Source organism: Cannabis sativa, chromosome 9, assembly GCF_029168945.1.
Source record: "Cannabis sativa cultivar Pink pepper isolate KNU-18-1 chromosome 9, ASM2916894v1, whole genome shotgun sequence".
NCBI lineage: Eukaryota > Viridiplantae > Streptophyta > Magnoliopsida > Rosales > Cannabaceae > Cannabis > Cannabis sativa.
The window spans coordinates 30359466-30382705 of record NC_083609.1 but is presented as its reverse complement, the minus strand read 5'-3'; the positions used below and the strand labels follow the sequence as shown (position 1 = coordinate 30382705).

The 23240-nt window shown below is 29.4% G+C and overlaps 2 protein-coding genes across 4 annotated transcripts; one reads left to right on the top strand and one right to left on the bottom strand.

Moving 5' to 3' along the window:
- Positions 1–711: 711 nt before the first annotated feature.
- On the bottom strand, positions 712–1838 carry LOC115723710 (uncharacterized). The gene is given in 2 exon segments (XM_030653189.2): positions 712–1520; positions 1523–1838. Coding segments are annotated over 2 exon segments (1119 nt in total). The 5' UTR covers positions 1833–1838.
- Positions 1839–14942: 13104 nt separating this feature from the next.
- On the top strand, positions 14943–21855 carry LOC115722930 (histone-lysine N-methyltransferase ASHH3). 3 transcript variants are annotated; one of them, XM_061103665.1, is made up of 14 exons: positions 14943–15127; positions 15257–15339; positions 15447–15579; positions 15968–16082; positions 17095–17194; positions 18878–18956; positions 19043–19214; positions 19297–19377; positions 19520–19691; positions 20303–20321; positions 20429–20519; positions 21024–21072; positions 21466–21539; positions 21668–21855. In XM_061103665.1, the coding sequence occupies exons 2-13, from the start codon at positions 15322–15324 to the stop codon at positions 21535–21537; spliced, it is 1101 nt and encodes a 366-aa protein (XP_060959648.1). In that variant the 5' UTR covers positions 14943–15127; positions 15257–15321; the 3' UTR covers positions 21538–21539; positions 21668–21855. The 3 variants fall into 3 exon arrangements, with proteins under 3 accessions (XP_060959648.1, XP_030508172.1, XP_030508173.1); XM_030652312.2 differs by having other exon boundaries at positions 20294–20321; XM_030652313.2 differs by having other exon boundaries at positions 21466–21855.
- The last annotated feature ends 1385 nt before the right edge of the window (positions 21856–23240 follow it).

Here is a 23240-nt window from a genome sequence, read left to right as displayed (position 1 = left end):
TGATTGAGGTACTGTTTGCTGTGTGTGGGCACTACTCTCTCACTAAGTATTTCGAAATTGTATCTTTCTTGTGTGTTGTGATGATCAAAGAAGAAAAAGAGATGGGCGGTTATATATAGAGGAAAGGGAAGCTCAACTTTCTGAAAGAGGCAGTTTTCTGAATTACTGAGTAATTGCTTAATTGCCTTATTTGGTGTGAGCCACCACTTTCCATTTATAGATAACTGCTATAGATTTAGGTTAGTAATTATTTGGCATTAAAAATTGAAAATAATAATTGGAAAATGCACATACAAGTGGCCGGCCATGGGTGTGATTGGGCCTCACTTGGATTTTGCAGTTTCCACAATTTTATTTCCATTTTCCCAAAAAGGCCAATTTTCCAATTCTAACCATTTAAATGCCAAAACTAATTATTTAATAACTAAAATAGATTATTAAATAATATTGTCATTTAATATAATTATCAATTAGACATATAAAGCCTCTTAATTAATAAATAAACCTAGAATCTCTTTTCTTTACAATTTCACCCCTGCTTAGTGAAAATTCACAAATTAGACATGATGTGAATAAATATATGTTCTGGACTTAACTGATTTTGTGTATATATTAAATATATATTAAACCATAAACATGAAAAATACATGTTAACATAAACCACTTCAAAACTCTTAAATTGATAACTAATCAGATTGTAATGGGTTTTATTTAGGGCACAAAACCCAACACATCTCCTTATTTGTCGTGGGCTAAGTGCTTACACTACAAGGCCTCCTTGGCATCTTCTAAAACCAAATGAATGGCGCTGGGCGAACCCAATTACAGTGCGGCTCGAGAGGCTGCAGTGGTGGTAGAGATTTCCAAGGCGTTGAGCGCCACGCGAGCATCACCGTCGCAATTAGCCGAAACAAAGTGAATTACGTCGTCTTCTACCTGAACAGGCCTCATCCCGATGCTAGCAGTGAGCCCAACCCGAGAATCGTCTGCCGCCCGCCTAAGGAGTTGGGCTGAATGATTGGGCTCTAAGGCATGGAGTACGAGGGTGGTGCAGCGTGAGAGAAGAGGCGTGATGATATGGAAAGAAGGGTTCTCCGTGGTAGCGCCAATGAAGACAATGCTTCCGTCTTCGATTATGGGCAAGAAAGAGTCCTGCTGGGCCTTGTTGAAGCGGTGAACCTCGTCGACGAAGAGGACAATTCTCTTATTCTTCGTCTTTGATCTTCTGGCTTCATCGATGGCGTCACGAACGTCCTTGACACCACACATGACAGCAGAGAGGGAGACGAATCGGTAGGTGGTGGAGGAGGAGGAAGGGTTGGCGAATGAGTTAAGAATGGCTTTGGCGATGGAGGACTTGTCGGTTCCGGGTGGGCCCCAAAAGAGAATGGAAGGGATACGGTGGCGGTGGAGGGCGGAGCGAAGGAGGGAGTTGGGGGCGAGTAGGTGGTCTTGGCCGACGACGTCGTCGAGGGTGCGAGGGCGCATTCGGTCGTAGAGGGGCTGGTGAGGAGGGGTGGTGGGGTGGTGTTCATGGTCGCGGTGGCGGTGGTGGCGTGGGTGAGAGTGGACTTGAGACGCTTAGAGAGAGGAAGGAGGTCATCTTGAATGGGTGTGGAAGAAGGAGCATCATCAGGTTTGGAGTTGAAGAAACGGTGGAGCTTGGGTTGAATAGGAGGAGCAAAAGAAGAATCGTTTGAGGAGGGGATGGTTTTGTGATTTAGAATCCATTCAACGGCTTTGGTTGGGGAACTACCGCCGGTTGCCGACAAGGCCTGTGCCGCCAAGTCCTCCGAGAATCCCATGCTAACTAGCCGCTCTTTCTCCGTCATCGCACAGTCCACTCTTCTCTCTCTCTCTCTCCGTTTTGGGAGGGGTGTTTTTGTCCACCTCAAATCGGTGGGTTTTGTCCTTAAAGAGTTATATTTACACTTCATTCTTCTTCTTCTTCTTATTATTATGCTTTTTATATATATATATATCACTTTAAAATATTTTTTTTTTTATTTTTACAAAATTTTACACAAAAATCTTTAGAACAACCTAAGAGAGCAATTTAAATCAGCAGAGCAACCCAAATCATAAATTAAAAATAAAAATAAAAAGTAGTATATGAAGTAATTTCACAGATATCTATATAGCAACTAACAGAGCAACTTAAATCACAACCAATTATTATTAAGATTTTTTTTTTTTTACACTTTAAAATAGTTTTTTTTTTTTTAATTTTTTTTTACAGAATTTCACAGATATCTATATAACAACTAACATGGCAACTTAAATCACAACCAAAATCCGTATAACAACTCACATATAAATCACCGGAGCAGCTTAATGATTTTTAATTTTACGGTTTGAGTTACTTCAATGATTTTTATGTGGGTTATTATATGAATTTTAGTTGCTATTTAAGTTGTTATGTTAGTTGATATATAGTTTGCTACTTTGCTATGTGGATTTATATAAAAATGTAAAAAAAAACTGTTTTAAAGTATAAAAAAAGAAATTCTTAATTATTATTATAATTATTATTGCACCTTAAAATTTTCATAATATTTTTATTGTGAAATGATTAAAATAAATATTTTTAAAATTAATTTATTTTATAAAATTATTTATTTTCAATAAATACACCCCTAACAGAAATTTATTAGTTAATCAAGATTCTATGTATATATATATATATATATATATATATTTTGAAAAACTAAGAAATAAATCGCGCTTCGCGTGCGGTTGTATTTAGTTTAGTAGTATTTTTTCTATAATGTTTAATGATAATTTTACTATAATATTTTCTATACATATATATTTTAATAATATTAATTAGTAAGAAAATTACTAAACTTGTATTATTTTATTTTTAATAACACAAATATCTATATTATAGAGTTTTATTTTTTTTCCAAATATTTTATATTTGATAAACAATAATTTTTAATTAACTAAGCCATTCTAGATATATATTATTATACCTAGTTTTCAAAATGTATTTAATAAATTAAATATGAATTAAAAATATGTATAACTATTGATAAACTTATTGAAAATTCATCATTATGATTTTAAAATTGTTGTCATAACTGTATCACACAGTTGACACTATATTCAAAATTGTTGTCATCATTATATCTCACTTGTAGTAGATATTACATTTAAAATTATTTTATTACCATATCTCACTTGTATAGTTGACACTACATTCAAAATCATTGTCATTAGTATCATATTTCACTTATAGAATTGTATATCTAATCAAATTTAAATTCAATTTTAGGTTTTAGATATTAACTTATTCAATATTTAATTTTTTATAATCATTTAATTGAAGGTATATCTGAAACATTATTATTTAAATGAAAATATAAATAATGTTCTTTTGTTATTTCTAAATCATCCATTTTTTTACAATAATATATTTAGTGGTAAGTGAAATATTTGATATGCAAGAATAATACTCATAATTACAAAAACTATAATATTCACCATCATATGCTAAATTATTATTATTATTATTTGGTAAATTTTATTTTCAACTTGATTTAATAGTTTTTTTTTTTCAATTTATAATTATGTAAATATCATTTTGAATTCAATTTTTATTTTATATATATTTATTTAAAGGGTATAACTATGATATTTTTCTGTAAGATATTTTTATATATTTTGAATTAAATTTTGAAATTATATACTAAATATTTGTTATAAATATTTTTTAAGTACTTACTAATCTAATGTTACATATTAATTGAGTTATGCACAAATGTATTATATATTGATTGATTTTTATAATTTAAATTTTACTTTGAATTTAAAATATTGTATTAGTTGTTCACGTGTACATAATATTTATTTTTTAAAATTTATAAATATTAAATGACTCTAAAATATATATTTTTCTTTTGGCAAAGTTTTAATTTTCTTTTTCTTTTTTCGTTCTAAGTAAAGAATATGTTTTAAATTATAAATGAAAAAGTAAAAAAAAAATTAATATATAATAATAACAATAATTTCAATTGAAAAAAATATATAATTAATTAATTCTAAAATTGATAATTAAAAATTAATTTGAAATTCTAATAATTATTAGAATAGTAATCTCTCTTTTCAAAGCTTTTAAGAATTAAAATAAATGTAAAAAAAATATATAATCATGCATGCAAGTGCAAAATTTAACTATGATAAATTATTTTTTTCAAATGTCATTCCAACTCTTGAAAATCCTCCCAAGTATACTCGGAACAATATATCAAAAAAAATATATATATACTAGGAACAGATAATAAAACTATCATATAATTTAAAGTTTAATTAAACTGCATTACTTCTATTTATTTTTTCAAACTTCTCAATGACTATTCCCACAAATAACAACAACCTTTTTATTCGAATCATCAAGATTATAAATATGCATTCTCTCTAATTTAGAAGCCTTTCAAATCAAATAAAATTAAAAATAATAAAATAAAATATTAACAATCAAATACTAAGCATTCTCATATTCTGTATTATATAAAATAAAATTAAATCAATACATATAATAATGAATAAATTATTAACAAGGATTAAAATAAAAATTAATAAATTAGAGTCAGTAGAGTTAGTTGTTAAAAAGAAAGTATAATCAATGAAAAAACTTAAATTAAAATTCTAAAACTGAACAAAAAGCCCAATTGTGTAGATACATGTTATACATATATATGAAATAAAATAATTAAAAAACAGTACTTAATAGTAATCAAAACCAAATATATATGTATAATAATTTTTATATACATGATACCAAAATAAAATATATTTATATACCTGTATTATCTAAATAACAAAAATACAACAACAATATATATACATTTACCATGTGACGGAGAATGATATATAATACTTCAATATTATGGAGCTTTGAAGTTTGAAATAGTGTAATTTTTTTAAAAAATAGTAAAACATGTATATCGATGGCTATAATGGTGAAAGAGAGTGATAGAATAATTGAGATTGGTTGATGATAGAAAGTGAAGGAAGTTTTAAAGTTATATTAAGATTAGAGTTTATATAGATTTGATGATTAATGATTACGTGTAGGGTTAGTTAGGTAGATTTATTATTATTATTATTATTATTATTTAATTTAAAAAATAATTACTATTAGAATTTTATTAGTGGTTTCGGTAGTTAGATTAGATATATATTTCTTAAATTTTAATTATTATTTAATGTTGGTGAATAAATTTTGTTTGTTTGTATATAAATATTATTTTAATCCATTATAAAATTTATAATTGAATAAAAAAATTAAAAAAGAGAGAGAATTAAGGAGAAAAAAGAAAGATTGTTATAAAATAATATAAAGTAGATGAGAAGAAAGAAGAAGAAGATGAAGAGAGAAAGAGAAAGTGAATGAGAATTTCTGAGTTGTTTATTCCAATGGGGTGAGCCCCTATTTATACAAATACAAGAGTGAGATATTAAGAAACTAAGAAAAAGGGAAACCAAAAAAAAGAGGAATGTTGATTACAATTAATGGTAATAAATAAAAATTTGGACATCCACATAATTATTAATATTTATAACACTCCCCATTGGATGTCCATAATAACTGCCTCATTAAAATCTTACTGAAAAACTTGATCAAAAAGAAAAAGAGTATAGTGTAAACTAACTCCCCCTCATTTAGGCATTTGTGGAGATCTTTTAATCGACGAATTTCGATCTTATCTGCCGTCTTCTCAAATGTTGATGTTGGTAATAACTTTATGAATAAATTTACAAGATTCACACTTGATTAAATATGTTGAACACCAATATGTATTTTCTTGAAGCGTATAAAGAAGAATTTCGTGAAATGTGTTCTAACTCTATCTCCTTCAATGTACCATCCTTTTAGTTGAGCGATGCAAGCAGTATTATCCATAGAGAATTGCTTGGGTTGATACTTCTTTATTGAGTGCAATTCATATGTTTCCCAAATATGCTATGTCAATGATCTCACTCACACACATTCTCTACTTGCTTCATAAAATGCAAGTATGTTAACATGATTTATAGTTGCCTCGTTAAAAACCTTGCCAGAAAAACCCAGTGGGACAAAACCTGAGCTAAGGGAAAAAAGAGTACAATATATATTTCATATTCATAACTATTTGCAGTTGCCTCGTTAAAAACCTTGCCAGGAAAACCCAGTAGGACAAAACCTGAGCTAAGGGAAAAAGAGTGCAACATGAATATGTCTCCCCCTCATGCACATATGATCCATAATTCTTTTGGTGATAATAGATCTCATAAGATTATTGTTATCACTTTTAAAATATCACCATATATAATTTTTGATCATATATTTTCTATAACTCTTCCAGAGTATGTATGGACATCTAAATTATAGATGAGGGGTCTGTGGAACATTAGTCTTTAACCAACTAATTGTATCATTCATGTGTGTACACAACTTTGTTCATACGAAAATTTAAAATTTCAAGTAGATATGAACATAACACATTAATGGTACTATAAATTTTCATTTGTGACAATGATGGTACTCCAAGACCATATATTTGTTCCATCTTGTTGTATGATCTTAATTTTCATATCAAATGATCATATATCTATAATTCTTAATACATATGAAGTACTTCAAGACTTCAATACTAATGAACAAACTTTATACATTTAATATTTCTTGATATACAAAAGAAATAAAAGTTTGTTTTGCAATTAATCAAAAACTCTTCAGGAGTCTATCACAACGTATAATTTACGTATTTATACTGCATAGACAACCATACGTATTTTTCAAACAATAATTTACTTACATGTCTTTATTTCATACAAAGATCTTTGTCATATAGTGCGCGCGACTTGGAATTTATATCACTTAAGACATGTATTAAATTCTTCTAGAATTTTTAGATAAGGCTTATTTCAAATTCTCACTATATTAGGAGCTCCAAATAAATAACCTTTTGTTGCAACATTTATGTGACGCTTATAATCCTCATAAAATATATTCCAGGCTATAATCAAATCATGATTATATTTTCTCAATATTTAAGTCTTACTTCAATCAATCTCATGTCTATGCAAACTTTGTACAACAATTCATTATGTACAAATACATATATGCAAATTTCTCATTAGAAATATTTATTTGCACACCCTACAGGTCTTACTTCACTTTATGTGAGTAAATTTGCCTGGACTGCGTCTTAATATTTTGGCCAAAAATAAAATGTATGTCGATGATTCTCAAATCTAATACCATGATCCTTGCTATCTCATGTTAATTTATTGCATATGCACACATTCAATATTTATTGTCGACAAAAATTTTATTATATGATAATTTCCTCCCATATTGACATAACTTATAGAGATCTCTTTAATTTATAGGTACCTATATAGAATCACTTCAGGGATTCAATTATGATCAAATGTGTTATGTCTAACTTCTCTTGGGAGTCTCTTCAAGTACCGTTTTCATCACGGTTATCATTTTAATACTTTATAACATTAAGGTATCTCCATGAATACCTCTAGATTTAACAACTTCAGGGCAAATCAAATGAACATTTACAAATAATTTCTATATTGTTCATTTACGCTTCAGGCGTTTTCAACTCATTCTATCTCAACTCTGAGTAATATTGATTTGCAGTTGGTATATATCATTTTGAACTATATCGTTCTTATACTTTGTGCAAGGATCATTTTTCAAAAATTATCATCGATCCCAACTGCTTCTCTCCCCCTGATCGAGAGAATTTTAAGAAATTGTGATATCTAATAATGTTAATACACCTGTAGGGATTTCAATATATCACAATGAATCAATATCTATTTAAACTCATATATATTATATGACATTGAACTTCAGGTTCAATAACTTCAGTTTCAAGTTCAATACTTATGAACTTAATTCATTTCTAAGAATGAGTCACACGTGTATAATAAGAAATACATAAATTCGCACATTTTGTAAATGCATGATCATATAATCTTATCACATCGATAAGAAACTATGCAATAAAAATCTACCAATGGTTCAAGATTGTTAAAGAAATATAATTTAAATATTTTCTATGTGCAAATATATGCACATTCTTCTTTTGAGCCTTATAAATTAACAATGAGAAGAATCTTCTGGTTCTTCAACAAAATTTAGTCAAATCCTTTGACAATTTATTGCATATGATTTATCATGTCAAAATAATTCAATTAATGAACTTCAGGTTCACTATAATTTGTATTTTAATGAAACTTTCAAAGGTAATGTAAATTCATTACAGCATAATCATTATAAGTTTCATTTTTATATACACGAATAATATAATTATATTATTCTCCAAAACATATACACTCTTCAGGAGTCACTATTATGTTTATCAAATTTTATATTTCTTCAGGAATCACTATCATTGATTTAATGATGTGTATTATATAAAATGTACATAACAACTTCATCATGTTGTTATAATGGTCAAATAGATATAACCATAATATATCATTCATTTTTCCTCGTATCTTTTTAACAAGTCGTCTAATTTATTTAGACTATTCATCAGTCTAATTATCATGACTTGATATATTATATATTTAAATGTACAACCAGTACATATAATAAGTCATCTCTTATTACTTTCATAACTAGATAAAAGTTATACATCTAGGTACATACAAAGATATTTTACTACTCAAAGTAGCAATTGTATGTAAGAGTACTTCTTCAGGAAGCTTTTCAAATAATCATTTTGTGATTCTTTATCACTTTGATTATATTGGATCACTAACAAATATTAGTAAATTATATATCCACTTTTGGGAATATGCAAACTGAATTATATAGTAACTATATATATACATATCCTGTACTAACAATAGTTTGAAACTATTGATTTCAAGAAATAATAAAATATGCATATATTAATTTGCTTCTGGCATTACCAATATATGTGAAATTTATATTCTTTGAAATAGAATTTCATGTCTATTCATTCTCTTCAGGGAATGATATTTAAATATTCTAAATGTACAATCAATTTGTACAATTCACACTTATTCAATAATCAAATATATTTTTATCTTGATTATAAGTGTGTCCGTACTACAGGTACGCGACTACTATTATTCAATCCCACACATGATATATAGATTTCATGCACTTTGATTGTGTGTGGTATTTCATCTTTTGGTTGTTTCCAATTTCTTCTGGAAATATTTGAGTAGCAAACAATGTCATTGATTATTTAAAATCATTACATTCACTTCGGGGAATGGCGTTGAACAAGTAGAACATTATTATAAATTTCTTAAAAATTTATTACTTGTTCATATATAAAAAGAAATTACTCAACAATTTCTTTAACAATATTTCAAAGAATATATGAATACAATTTTTGCATAATCTCCAAGATGTATGCAAAATTTGATCTTTAATATATGTCACATGCAATAATTTCCAACATTGCAAGTAATAACAATGTATAGTAACATGACTAATACAAACAATCTTTAAAAGTAGTTGAATTCAATTCGTATCATTCTCTGCAGGGAATGATGAACAATAAATACATGTCTCATGTATTTAAATAACATTAGTCATGCTCACTGTTATTCTTATACTTTGATGTTTCAATGCAATGTTCTTAATATTCTTTTTAGGTATTCAAAACCCACTATAAAATTGCATCAATAATAATCATTTTTAATGATTCTTTAGTTGTATTCACATAAATACAATCATTTTTTTTTGACAAATATAAAACATTTACTTCAGGAAATGTTTGTCAAAATGTATATCGATATTAGATTACTTTTCATTGTTCTCAAAGAATACAAGAACATATATATAAATATGTACTCACCTCTTTCATTATATATCCATCAACTATATAATGAATATTACGTTTGCATAATCTTCAGGATATATGAAAGATTTTATTGAGGACGCATAATCATCTGGATATATGCAATATTTTATCGAGGACGCATAATCTTCAGGATATATGCAATATTTTATCGATGATGCATAATCTTCAGGATATATGCAATATTTTATCGATAATGCATAATCTTTAGGATATATGCAATATTTTATCGATGATACATAATCTTTGGATATATGTATAATTTATATAGATTTTCTCTATCATATCATAGGCACACATATATTGTAAATATTATGAATGATGAGAACATAATATATATACATATGAAATCAATAATAAATATATAAAAACATATACATACATATATAATATATAGATATATAGATAAAAAGAAAAAAGAAACCAAATGATTCTTGAAATTGTTTCAGTCAGAGGAGTATATATATATAAATATATATTTAGTGTATTTTGACTTTGAAACAATTCAAGAACTTTAACAAGATACTTACATTGAGACTTGGGTAGAGATTCATGCTTGAAGCTTGGGCAGAGACTCGTGCTGATAACGTGTTATAAAATAATATAAAGTAGATGAGAAGAAAGAAGAAGAAGATGAAGAGAGAAAGAGAAAGTGAATGAGAATTTCTGAGTTGTTTATTCCAATGGGGTGAACCCCTATTTATACAAATACAAGAGTGAGATATTAAGAAACTAAGAAAAAGGGAAACCAGAAAAAAGAGGAATGTTGATTACAATTAATGGTAATAAATAAAAATTTGGACATCCACATAATTATTAATATACATAACAAAGATGACTTTAAAGTATTTTTAGACCGCTACGTCACCCTTTCATACTTCTCATTTATATAGATATATAGATTAAGATTGTATATCTTTTCTTTTTTTTTTGGAATAAAAAGATTGTATATCCTTGAACCTATAAAAAGATCGATATTATTGAAATTTCAAATTTATTTTATTAATGCATACGATTAGATATATAAATTTGAATAGTTGATATTATCATATTTTAGTGGGATTTTTACACTTGATGTCCTTTTTCACCATTATTTTACATTTTTATCTAGTTCAGTTTTTTAAACTTTTTTAAACTTTTAAACTTTTTTATGTTTTTCATTTTTCAATTTTAGTTTTTCAAAAATTCAATAATTACAAATATACCTTTTACTAGGGCTGTACAAAAAAATTTGTAAACCGCCTAAACCGAATAACCCGCCCAAACCGAACCGAAAAAACCGATAAAAATTACAAACCGAAATAACCCGAAAAAATTACAAACCGCCCAATCTGTTAATTGGGCGGGTTGAAAATAGGTCCAACCCGCCCAATTAAACCGACCAACCCGATTTTGCACTTTTATTTTTTTTTTAAAAAACTTTTTAGTTTTTATTATATATAATATAATGATTAAATATATAATAATATAAAGTTATATACTTAATTATTAGTTTTAAAGTCATATATATGGTATTGTACTTTTGTGGAATGTGATATTTTTAATTTATTTTTAAAATTTTTGTTAATTTTTACTTTAAAATTAAAAAAAAAAAAATTGGCCGGTTTGGGCGGGTTAACCCGACCAAACCGCCCAAACCGTTGGTCGGATTATAGATTTTTTTTTTTTAAATTGGGCGGGTTGCACTTAAATTTTAGCAACCCGAACTTTAAATTGGGTTAGAAAATATATAGGATAAACCGCCCAAACCGACCGATGTACAGCCCTACCTTTTACCATGCATATGTCATGTTTTATGCATTCTTACACGCCACCTCCTCCATAACTGCCATATTCTTTTTTTTTTTTTCTGAATTTTTTTTATTCTCTGTTTCTCCTCTGTTCTTCAACCTCCATAACCCATAATCACCCAGTCGAAGCCCTAACCCACGTTTTCCTCAACCTCCCTTCTATGCCACTATTCCTATTTTTCTCGATAATATCTGTAACTTCTTTCTCCCCCATGGTGTCCTCTTCTTCTATAAATGGCCACCACTATAAGTAGTTCGAAGTCCCCATCTTCAACTAAAAAAATTTCTAAAAATTCTAAGAAACCTCCTACAAATTCATCTTAAGTCGATCCTAAGATGGGTTTGAAGCGTATTGCTAAGAAAGCAATGGGTGGTGTTCCAGAGCCATCTGGTACTAAGAAAAGACCCATTCCAGATAAGGTCAGTCTCGTAAGGCTAAGAGAGCAAAACCTTCGAAGTCTGCAAAGGATGTAAGTTTAGTTTTGTTGTTTTTCAATTTTTGTTTAGTTTTTTTTCTGGTTGTTGTATTTTTTCGTATTACATTTTATGTTTTATTTTTTTCCCCCTTCTTGTTCTAGGTTATATTAGATTCTAATTTTGAGGATGAAGTGCATGATGGGGGAGAAAAGCCTAAAGTTAAATCCAATGTATTATTAACTTGATTTGTATCATTTTATTTAGTTTATTTTTACAGCAATTATTTGTTATTTTTTGTCAATGATTTATTCGTTTATCATGACGGTTTTATGTTTTGTGTCATTCTTTTTGTATTTCTTTTATGTATTTTTGTTGATGTTATTTTTGTGTTGTTATTGAGTTGTTTTTATATTACACAGTTCAACGCGTATTTGGTTCTACAGGGATTTGCAGCATTTTTATCAACGGTTGTTTATCTGTTTATTATTAGTTTTTTTTTTTTTTTGTTTATCATAATTGCTGGATTGACAAATAGTTTTTAAATTTCATTTTTTTAAGTTGTTACAGTGTTGTTACTATATTTCTTCGAAGTTGTTTATCTTTTAGGCTTAACATATTGGACTTGTTCTTTAAATGTTGTTTTTAGGTTATGTTTTGGTTTTTTCCTGGTTGCTTATTTTTAGATGTGCCTTGTACTTGTTGCGTGCATTTTATTTTTTTAGTTGTTCAAATTTGTTGCTTATGTTTTATTTTGTTTTTCCATTTTTCAGGTCCATGCTAAGAGCTCAGAGAAGTTTGAAGACTTTGACTTACCAAAAAAAAATCCTCCTAAGGTGTCTTTTTTTCTCTGTGTTGTTTTTATTAGTACTTTTCTCTTTCTGGTTTTAGTCTTTTGTTTTTTTCCTCATGTTTTTTGTTTTAACTGCTACATGAATGGGATTACATATATCATCAGAAGAATCTGTTTATTGTGAAAGCCGTCTCCACTGCTAAATTCCAGGTCATACATAATATTTATCTCATTATCACAATAACTAAAATATAACAATTGAATGTGAAAAAAATAAACATTAGTGCTCGATTTGAACGGGTTAACCCGACTAAACCGACCAATTCATTGGGCGGATTGAAACTTTTTTTCTTAATTGGGCGGGTTGTACTTAAATTTTTGCAACCTGATCTCTATATTGGGTTAAATAAAATGTAACGTAAACCGACCGAACCGACCGATGTACATCCCTAGTATTATGTGTTATGAGGTTTTTTATTATAGAACTAGTTTTATTTTTAATTTATGTTTCAATGTTCTAGGAACTGGTTTCCCTTTTATTTTTTAATTGTATTCGGTTTGAATTATTGTGTGCAACTTGTTTGTATTCATTATGTTATATAACCGTTTCTATTTTAGTTATAACCGGCTTTGAGTTATTTCGTGTTATTAGTTTTTATTCATTATAACACTGTTATAGAACCAGTTATATTTTAATTATAACTGGTTTGAGTTATTTTATGTTATTTATTTTTATTTGTTATGTTACAGAACTGGTTATATTTTAATTATAACCAGTTTAAGTTATTAGTTTTTATTCATAGAACCGACTATATTTTTAGTTATATCTGAGACATTTACTTCTAGTTCCAGTAACTTTTCCAGTGACTGTGACTTTTCTGGCGACTGTGATTTTTTCAGCAACTTTTCCGACGACACTAATTTTTTTGGTGACTTTTCCGGCAAAACTTATTGTTGTTTTACAAATATGAGATTTCCACTTTTTTTTTTTAACACAAATATGACATAAAAAATCCATATAAATGTAAAAAAAAAAAAAAAACCCCATAACCTTATAGTGTTATTTATTTATGTCATAAAAAAAAAAACTATACTCTCAATTCACATATTTATAAAATTTTCCCAAAATAAAATCAAGCTTACGGATTTCGGTAGGAAATTACACTCTATACCCTTTTTATATTGTCCTCTTTTATTTTTACCCTCTTTCTTAAAGTCTATCATTTTTACCTATTTTTTAAATATTGTACCAATTTTGTCCCTGTCACTTCAAGATACTTTCCATGTGACTCTTATGTCAGGGTATTTTGCGTACAATACATATAAAAAGAAGTATGTTTTAATTAAATATAAAATTAAAGGTAAGTTTGATTAATTGATTAATAAAAGTGGTATTTTTCATAAAGGGTGCGTTTGGGATAACTTTTAAGAAAGCTAGAAGCACTTTTTTTTAAAAAACTATCATTCAAAATGTGTTTGGTAAAATTAGAAAACTAGCTTTTTTTAAGAATTTAAGAAAAAATTTCAGTTTTTTGCAAAAGTTGGCCAACACCCACTTTGAGAAATTAGCTTATACGGGAAGCTATTTTGTTGATTTAATGAATATTTCACTTGACAAAATTACCCTCATTCTAATTATAAAATTCCTTTTTACCATTTTATTTTAAGATTTTGTTCTCTCCAATATATCTTTCTCTATCATTTTTATGTAATAGATAATATTTATGTAATTTATTTTATTATTATTATTATTAGTACAAGTCTAACTAATTATTTTATTATATATATATTTTAAAAAAAATTATAAAAAAAAATTATTGTAATTTGTAATACAATAAAAAATAATTATAAATATATTAATTTGTATGAATTTATTTAAACAAATTAGATAACAAATATTATACTTATTTTGATAATTGTATATTAAATAGCTATTCAATCATCTAGCTTATCAAATACTTATATACAATTTTTTCAAGTCACAGTTATTTTAAAATTATATTTACCAAATACTCAACAGCTTTTTGTCACAGCACAACTACAGCTGCTTTTTCTCCAAACTGGCCCAAAATCAAGCGTAGAAAGCGGATTTGGTAGCCCACAAGGAACCATATTTTGGCCCATATGGCTGGGGGAAGGGGAAAGGGCAAGTGGCGGATTTTAGGGTTTGGGTAAATCTGATCCAAATTTCAGTTACTTGTCTAGTAAACAGAGTTTGGGAGGGAACTCTCTCTCTCTGATTGGGTTTCACTCTCTCTCTCATAGATCTCCATCGGGTACTGCTTCCATCTTCTTTATTATTTGAATTTGAATGTCGGAATTCTTTCACTTTCTCAGAACTCACTCCCTATGTAGTTCAGAAATGAGTCAACGGTCATGAAATTGTGCCTTTTTCTTTTTGGCAGGTAACCATGTTTCGGTGAACACATTTTGTTTATCTGCGTAAGTACCCAATTGTGGATCTTACTCCATGCCTGCTATGATGAAGGTTGTTGTTTAATTTAAATTTTGTAGCTTCTTTCTATTCGCGCCATTTATTGTGTGGGTTTTCTTTCTTTCTTTCTTCTTCTAAGTCTTTTATACGTTTGTTATCAGAATTCTGAAGGCAATCACATTGAGAATGTGTTCAACAAGTTGCTCAAGGACATAGGAAGCCCTGTTGATTTTAGACTCCCAGATTACTTATACAAAACAAGGCTATTTCCAACCTATACTTTTATAAAGCGCAGTATCCTTTTGTTGGTAAAAGTTTTAGTAATTGGTAGGAAGGAGAGGAAAGGTTTCTTCTTTCATTGATGGCTGAAATCTTCTTTACTTTGGGTGTTTTGGTTATACTTTTCTGTTAGTTTTTGAATTTAGTAATGTTGTATTCTTTGCCCCCTTTTTTTATTATGTTTTTGTTAAGCTACTATGGTACTTGATCTTTTGCTCTACTGTCACCAGCACATTTCATATGAATATGAACTAACCTCTATTAATCTACTGTTGTGTTTGGACTTTTACCCGAGAGCGTTACTATCATCTGCTCAGGCCAATTAGTATTAGGAGATCCATCGTGCTGTCGTTTTCTTTTCTCTGCTTTTGCTGTTTCCTTTATTGCGTGTGAAAAATTTAAGATATATATCTCACCAAGAAAAAGAAGATTAAAAGACGACCAGAAGATGATGGCATATTCTGTTCATGCGGTTCGTCATCAGAGTCTTCAGTGTGCGGTAGAGATTGCCACTGTGGGTAAGGATTCTGAGTCTTTCCTTTGTTGTAATGGACCTTTTTATTTTGTACGTTGAAATTAATCCGAGTTGAGTCTGTTGCGAATGTTCATTCCAGGATAATTTTGTTGATCTAGTTGGAGACTAGCAGTCTAGTAGTAGCAAACAATTCTCCAGAAAATTTGTTATTATATCTATCAAGACTTCTAATTAAATACACAATTTAAAAGGGCCCGTCTTAAAGAAATTTTGGCCCTTATTTATACTAGGTAAGTGGCTAAAATGAATGTGTTTACAATTATTTTAACATATGAGGTAGATTGATTTGCAGGTGGAGAGTTGGCTAGTTTTATAGGACTAGATTTGAGGAGTTATTTTATCAAATTTCTTTATAATAATAATTTTCTCTTTTATAGTGATATCATTGGCCATGATAGCTTCTTTGATTTTGTCGTGAGTCAAGAAAGGGAGAGGATTATGGTCTGTATGGCATTAGAATAACTAGTATTAAATCATCATATTCTATGTACACTGAAGTACTTGTCTATTTGAAGCTTCTTCCCAAGAGGCCAACCTTCTGCTTTGGTCTCCAATTATCGCTACCTTACTAATTCTATTTCCATGTACGATGGATTTATGTATATTTGCTTATTAAATTTCATGGGTTTTCTTTGACTCATTAATCCTCAGTTTAGCGCATTAAGCTGCTGGCATACAACTTTTTCAAACTTACATATTCATCGAGCTAATTTTCTATGGAAACATTCATTCCATTATACTTGTCTTTTCATCCTCTCTAATGTTTTGATGGATGAATGAAAGGTCATATTTTGGGAGGCCTTTCACCTTCAGTGTGTGGGTTGCTGATATTGAAACGTAGAATAACAAAAAAAATGAAGTTTTGTTTTATGAAATGTGTAGAGTAGACACAGTGTCATGTTGTAGCACTAAAATAGGATTTTTTTTTTTTAAACTTTTCATAAGTAATTATAGATCCCATTATTCCATTCATTAGTTGACTGTTGTTTATGCAGAATGCTTCTGTCTAGCTGCTCATCAGGTTGTAAATGTGACAATTCCTGCATTAACAAACCATTCCAGAACCGACCTGTGAAGAGAATGAAACTTGTGCAGGTATAAGCATGTAAGATATCATTAATGGTCTAGGCCCTCTTTGTCTGATTTTGACTAGTTTTTTAATTATAATATTTTTTTGTATTGTTTAAGGAAATAATTACATTAAATTTAGATGAGAGAGACACTTAAGGAGTTAATTTTATTTATTTTTTCCTTCACTTTGAGGTATATGACCTTATAAGTTATTATAGGTGTTATTGGACAATTACATCTGGACTCTAAACATGCAAATTTTATTGATGGCATTTTTTCTGCAAAATTTTGAAGGGTAGCTTTAGAAAATAGAAACATGATGTCTTGAGAAGTAATCCTTTGCAGCCATGCTTTATAATGATGAGATCTATTCCATATTCTACATAGAGTAATTGGGCATTCTTCTCAATTTTCTATCACTGTTCTTTTTTCTCTTTTGGCAGTTGTTTTCCTAATAAACGATGATGTGTTTTGTAGAACTTTATTATAGCTCAGAAGTAGTGGTAGTGACGTATGTGAATATTCACAAACTATTAGAATTACCTAGAAAATTGCTTTATTTAAAACCAATTTATTTTGAATATAATAATTTTGTGGTTAATTCTTTTTTCTTAAGGTTTTTGATGTTGTTGTTTTTGTTTGTCTTTATTTCATTTCTTTACATGGTGATTTCTTCTCTTGTATTCTCTAGTACTTTTATTAGTGTGCTACTATCCTTTTTAGTTTTAGTTGGATTATAAAATTAAATTCCTGTTTAGATTTCACCAAGGTTTAAAATGCTAGTTTGTGTACTAAGCGTTTTTGATTTGGTGAGGCCAGCTGTAAGCTTCAACCTTATCAAAGCTACTTTGTACAGGTTTAAAAACCTATAGTATGAAGCATTTAGGTGACGCTTGGTAGGATGGAGAATGAGTGTATGGAGAGGAGGTAGAGCAATGGTGGGAGGATGAGAAGAGGCGGAAGGATTGGAAATCCTCTTTAATCAACCATTTTGAACCCTTTCATTAATAGAAGGGTTTATACTATCTACATTAATTTGTATAAAATTGTAAGTATACCCTCTTGAAAATATAATTAAAAGGAAAATATAGTCATAAATAAGTAGTAATTGATCATTATACATCTCCATCCCTCTTGCTAAACAATCAAAGGAATCAGTACTCTCATCTCCCAGCCTCCTACTCTCCTTTCATCAACTCTTCATTCTCTATTCTCCCTTTCACTCTACCAAACATAGTGTTAGTCTGACTGAATAGCCCCCATGAGATTTAGGTTGAGATCTTTCTACCTCCCAAAGATTGTAGGGTTCAACAGGATGACGAGTAGTTAAAATAATAAAAAAAATCAACAATTGAAGATATAAACCATGATTAGCCAACACCATTTTATAGCAAACTATCTAATTCTCATAAATACAAGCTAAATAGGAAGTACTGATGTTTGTGTGGTTGACTGATTACCATATCATTGCTAGTTTGGTGAAACTTTAATTTGTGCCGTGCACTTCATATTAAATACGTAGGCATATGGTTTCTAATTTGGTAAAGCCTGAATATATGTATTTTTCTATTTTTTTTGCTGGGAGAATCTATGTATTTTTTTGAACATGCTAACCTTTGTATATTCGGCATGGTTTGTTAAATAGTTTGAGCTATTAGATTGTTCAAGTTGTGATTTAAAGTCTGGGATGTTGCATGTTGCATGCAGACTAAGAAATGTGGTTTTGGAATTGTGGCCCTTGAAGATATTAGTCAAGGAGAGTTTGTTATAGAATATGTTGGAGAAGGTGATAGCTAAGAGCCCTTGTTTGTTTATTATATTAAATCAATATTATGTTTAAAATCATTAAGTAATATTTACTCTTCTACGCAGTTATCGATGACAAAACTTGTGAAACAAGGCTTTGGCAAATGAAACACCGTGGAGAAACAAATTTTTACTTATGTGAGATTAACCGAGATATGGTTATTGATGCCACTTACAAGGGTAACAAGTCAAGATATATTAATCATAGCTGTTGCCCCAATACCGAGATGCAGAAATGGTCCTTTGCTGATTCTTGGCCAATGATTTAATTTTTATAAATTTTAGTTTATTACCTTATTAGATATTTTTGTTTCTTCAAGGATAATTGATGGTGAAACAAGAATTGGCATATTTGCCACACGTGACATCAAGAAGGGCGAACATCTAACCTATGATTATCAGTATGAGCACTTGTTATCTTTTATTGTTTTTTTTCCCTTGCTACTCTGTAGGCAATCATTTCTTTTGGGGACTCTGGTCTTGATGTACCATCTTTTGAAACTGAGCTATATACGTCGTAGTTCGATCTAATAAAATTTGTAGGTTTGTGCAATTTGGTGCAGATCAAGATTGCCATTGTGGAGCTGTTGAGTGCAGAAGAAAACTGGGTGTAAAACCAACCAAACCAAAAATGTCATCGGATGCTGCATTGAAACTAGTGTGTCAGGTTGCTGTGTCCTCTCCCAAATTAAAGGCAATTCTATCTGCAAATGATGTATGTATTTTGTTTTAATGACCTTTCTCTTTCAAATTCTTCAAACATTTGGTGAAAACTGCATCTCATAATTATACAGGTTGATACTTGACTAACCCTTGTTCGGCAATACTTTTGGTTGTGTTATCACCTCACGCTATTTAAAAAATGAAATGAGTAATAATCATGGTGGCTCGGTTTGAGAGACAAAATGAAATGTTTGTTTCACCCAAAAAAAAAAAAAAAGAAGAAATATTTGTATTGGTGGGGCTTACATTTAGATATGTAATTGGCGTTTGGGAAACTGTTTTTAGAGCACAGTAAAATGATTATGGTGTCAGAAAAACTACAGCCTGGACGGCTTGATATATTTGTGCAGGTCGATTTATTTTTATTTTTTTAATGCATGATATCAAGTTAATAACTTTTTGTAATTCAATGATCAGACAACAATCAAGGTATTCTATCCTCAATTTAATAGTAGACACGGAACTTGAAATATAACCTTAATTTTTCAGAAAGCTTGTGAGTTTTGATTTCAATTAGCTTGCCTTCTTCATCATCAGATATTTAGTGCATTATTTTCTTAGTGGAATCTAATTCTGTAATCATTTTTGGAAAAGGTTTGCCAGAATGGAGAGCCGCATATAGGTATGCCATATGACTGTCCTTGTTTTAGTTATTTATATATTATTTGTTTTTTATATTTAAGGAAGAAAGAACAAAACTACTTTGTTACACTTTATTTTGTATCTCAGGAAGTTCCCGCTCTGATCTTAAGCAAGGAACTTGTTCTTACAATTGCATTGGTCAAGTGGTAATGATCAGTCACCCTATGGAGACTAATAGGTATTTTCCTTTCAGAATGTCTACAACTTTTACCCTAAGCATAACTTTAGATTTTGTTAGGAGGCCTATGTTGTAGCAAGGGATAACTTAAAAAAACTGCATTGGTGATATTATTATAATTTTGTTTGACACTACATGGAAAGGTGGTGTTAATGTTAACATGTTTCATTGATTCTTTCAACTTTCTAGCATTTGTTGGCCTGTATCGTAAAGTTTTACTTCAAGGAATTTGATACCCTTTTTCCGTTCTTTTCTAGATGTTGCTACTCACTTGAGTCTTCTCTAAAGTTGAACATTGTTTTTTATGTGGTACACTTTTTGCAGTGCACAGTTTTTTATTTTTTAAATGTTTTCTTTATGTTGTTGGGATCTGCTTAGGGTGTTCCATTTTGGATTTCTAGTAATTAATATTTATTGTGCTAGATCTTGAAATGCTGTTTTCAAACATTAATTCTATATATTTATACATATATATATATATATTAATTTTTCAATGTTCCACAGGTCATTTGGGATTATCGAACGGTTTGATGCATATTCCAAAAAACACTTGGTAAGAGATTTACTCGGTCATTGTTAAGTGGGAAGATTATCTTAGCATTTTTTGAAACATTTCAATTATTTCAGTGACATCCTTTGAACTGAAATTATTATGTCAGCATTTTCTAAAATTCAAATATAGGGAAAGAAAAGTACACATAATTTTTAATGCTGTGACTACTACTAGTGATGAAACTATTTTATTGAAGATGCTGCACATTCCTCAAATTGAAAGATGACATCAAAAATCTATGTTTCTGGGTATCAAATATATTGATACTGGAAAATGAAGTTCTCTCCTGTTAATGGACAGCTATTTCTTTAGAAAAGTATCTACTTCACTCTTAAAACCCAACAGGGAGTAAAAAGAAATGAAGTCTTGACATAATGTTTTTTTTTTTTTCAGATTATGTATGAAGATGGTGATAGTGAATTTCTTGACATGACAAAGGTGGAGTGGGAAATTTTACCACAATAATGGTGAGTATTGAAGGGCTTCGTTGAAGTGAAAATGTCATGAATGATAAGTATAAAAAACATTAATATGTTACTATTAACTTTAAGTTGATAATGTCAACTTGTCTGTGTTGAGCATTCTACTTTTGCAGGAATGAATATCATCCCAAGTTTGTGAAGCTTTGTCTAGGCAATGTAGGCTTGGAGAATTTGTAACATTGTACTGATATTGATATACTGTTGCTGACTGACTGCTCAGTTGTTTGTTGTCTGTCTCATAAAGCAGTGTATTTTTGTCCATGAAGAATGCCTTATATTAAATCATTGTTTTACATGCCAACTGTTCATACCAAGTGACTTCTTGTTTTTATACTAAGATTTTAGTTTTTGGTAACAATTATGTAAAGTGTGAAAAATAGCTATATAGACTGATCATTATGATAAACTACCAAGAAATTTTGAATAAAACTAATTATACTTTTTTTTTTGGTTGGAGGAAAGCGTAATAATTTCCCTGAAAATTCAGTTTTAAGTTGGCGTCTTCTTCTCTTTGTTTTTTTGGGGTAAGGAGTTTTAAGTTGGCTTTGGTTTGTCTTGACTTGGGAATAATCTTTTTATTTTATTATTATACTATGGAATTACGCTGTGTTTTTAACTTTTGTAATTTTATTTTTAAATTTTGATTTTTTTGTAGTAATTATGTTATAATTGAAAATTTAATATTTTGTGTGTTTTTTAAAGAAAGTAATATTTTTAAAATTAAAAACATAATTTGTTATTTTTAAAATAATAGTTTATAAATTTAATAAATAAAAAAGCTTATAACTGATTATGCAATTTTCTCATTCAAAACTAAAAGATAATTTATTTTTGTTCTTACTATAAATTCATGAAAGTTTTTATATTTTGATTAATAAATTAACAGTAAATATTAAATTATGTTATCTTGGTATTAATTATTATTATTATTACTTTTTTTGATTTAAAGTAGTTCCAAAAAAAATATCTAACATTTTTAAAATTAATATTTCAATATTATTATAGATAATTTAAAACCATAAGTGGCCGGTTGGGGTTATTTTCTCTGTTGCAGTTTCTACGGTTTTTTTGGTTTTTCCCCTTCATCTTCTCCACCATGCCCATGTCCATGTTCACTAATAACCACCCACATCTTCTTCCTCTTCGGCCTCAATCCCATGTTCTTCTTGGTTCCATGATCTCCATATTGAGGCTAAACCCCATATATAAATATCAAAGCAACCTGCGATTTCTCTTTTCTTTTTCTTCTTCGTGTCCTTATATGGAATCAATTCTACAAGATATGAATGCCACTCTATGCCTATCTGAGAAAGAGAGAGTTGTTCACTCATTTTCTGAATCCGACCTATATGATCCACACCAATCCCCTAAATTTTTTCTGGTGGCTAGATGCCTTGCTAATTCGATTAACCCAAAGACTTTTATCAAAAAGATGGGAGAATTCTGGAGTAACAAATGTCGGTTTGAAGTTGTTGTCTCTGAAATGCACTCTGATCTTTTTCTTTTAACTTTGGCTTGTGCAGGTGATCAGCATAGAGTTCTTTCTGGGGAACCATGGCATTTTTTCAATCAACTGATATTGCTGCACTTACCCTTTTTGCTCCAAAATGTAACTAAAGATGATCTCTGCCATGCTCAGTTCTGGGTTCAAACTTACCGCCTTCCTTTTTTAAGCGAATCCAGAGC

Excerpts from the sequence above, each read along its gene's own strand:
- LOC115722930 (XM_030652312.2), top strand. Across the intron at positions 17,195-18,877 it reads AGAGAATGAAACTTGTGCAG|ACTAAGAAATGTGGTTTTGG; the intron begins GTATAAGCATGT and ends TGTTGCATGCAG. Across the intron at positions 19,215-19,296 it reads AATACCGAGATGCAGAAATG|GATAATTGATGGTGAAACAA; the intron begins GTCCTTTGCTGA and ends TGTTTCTTCAAG.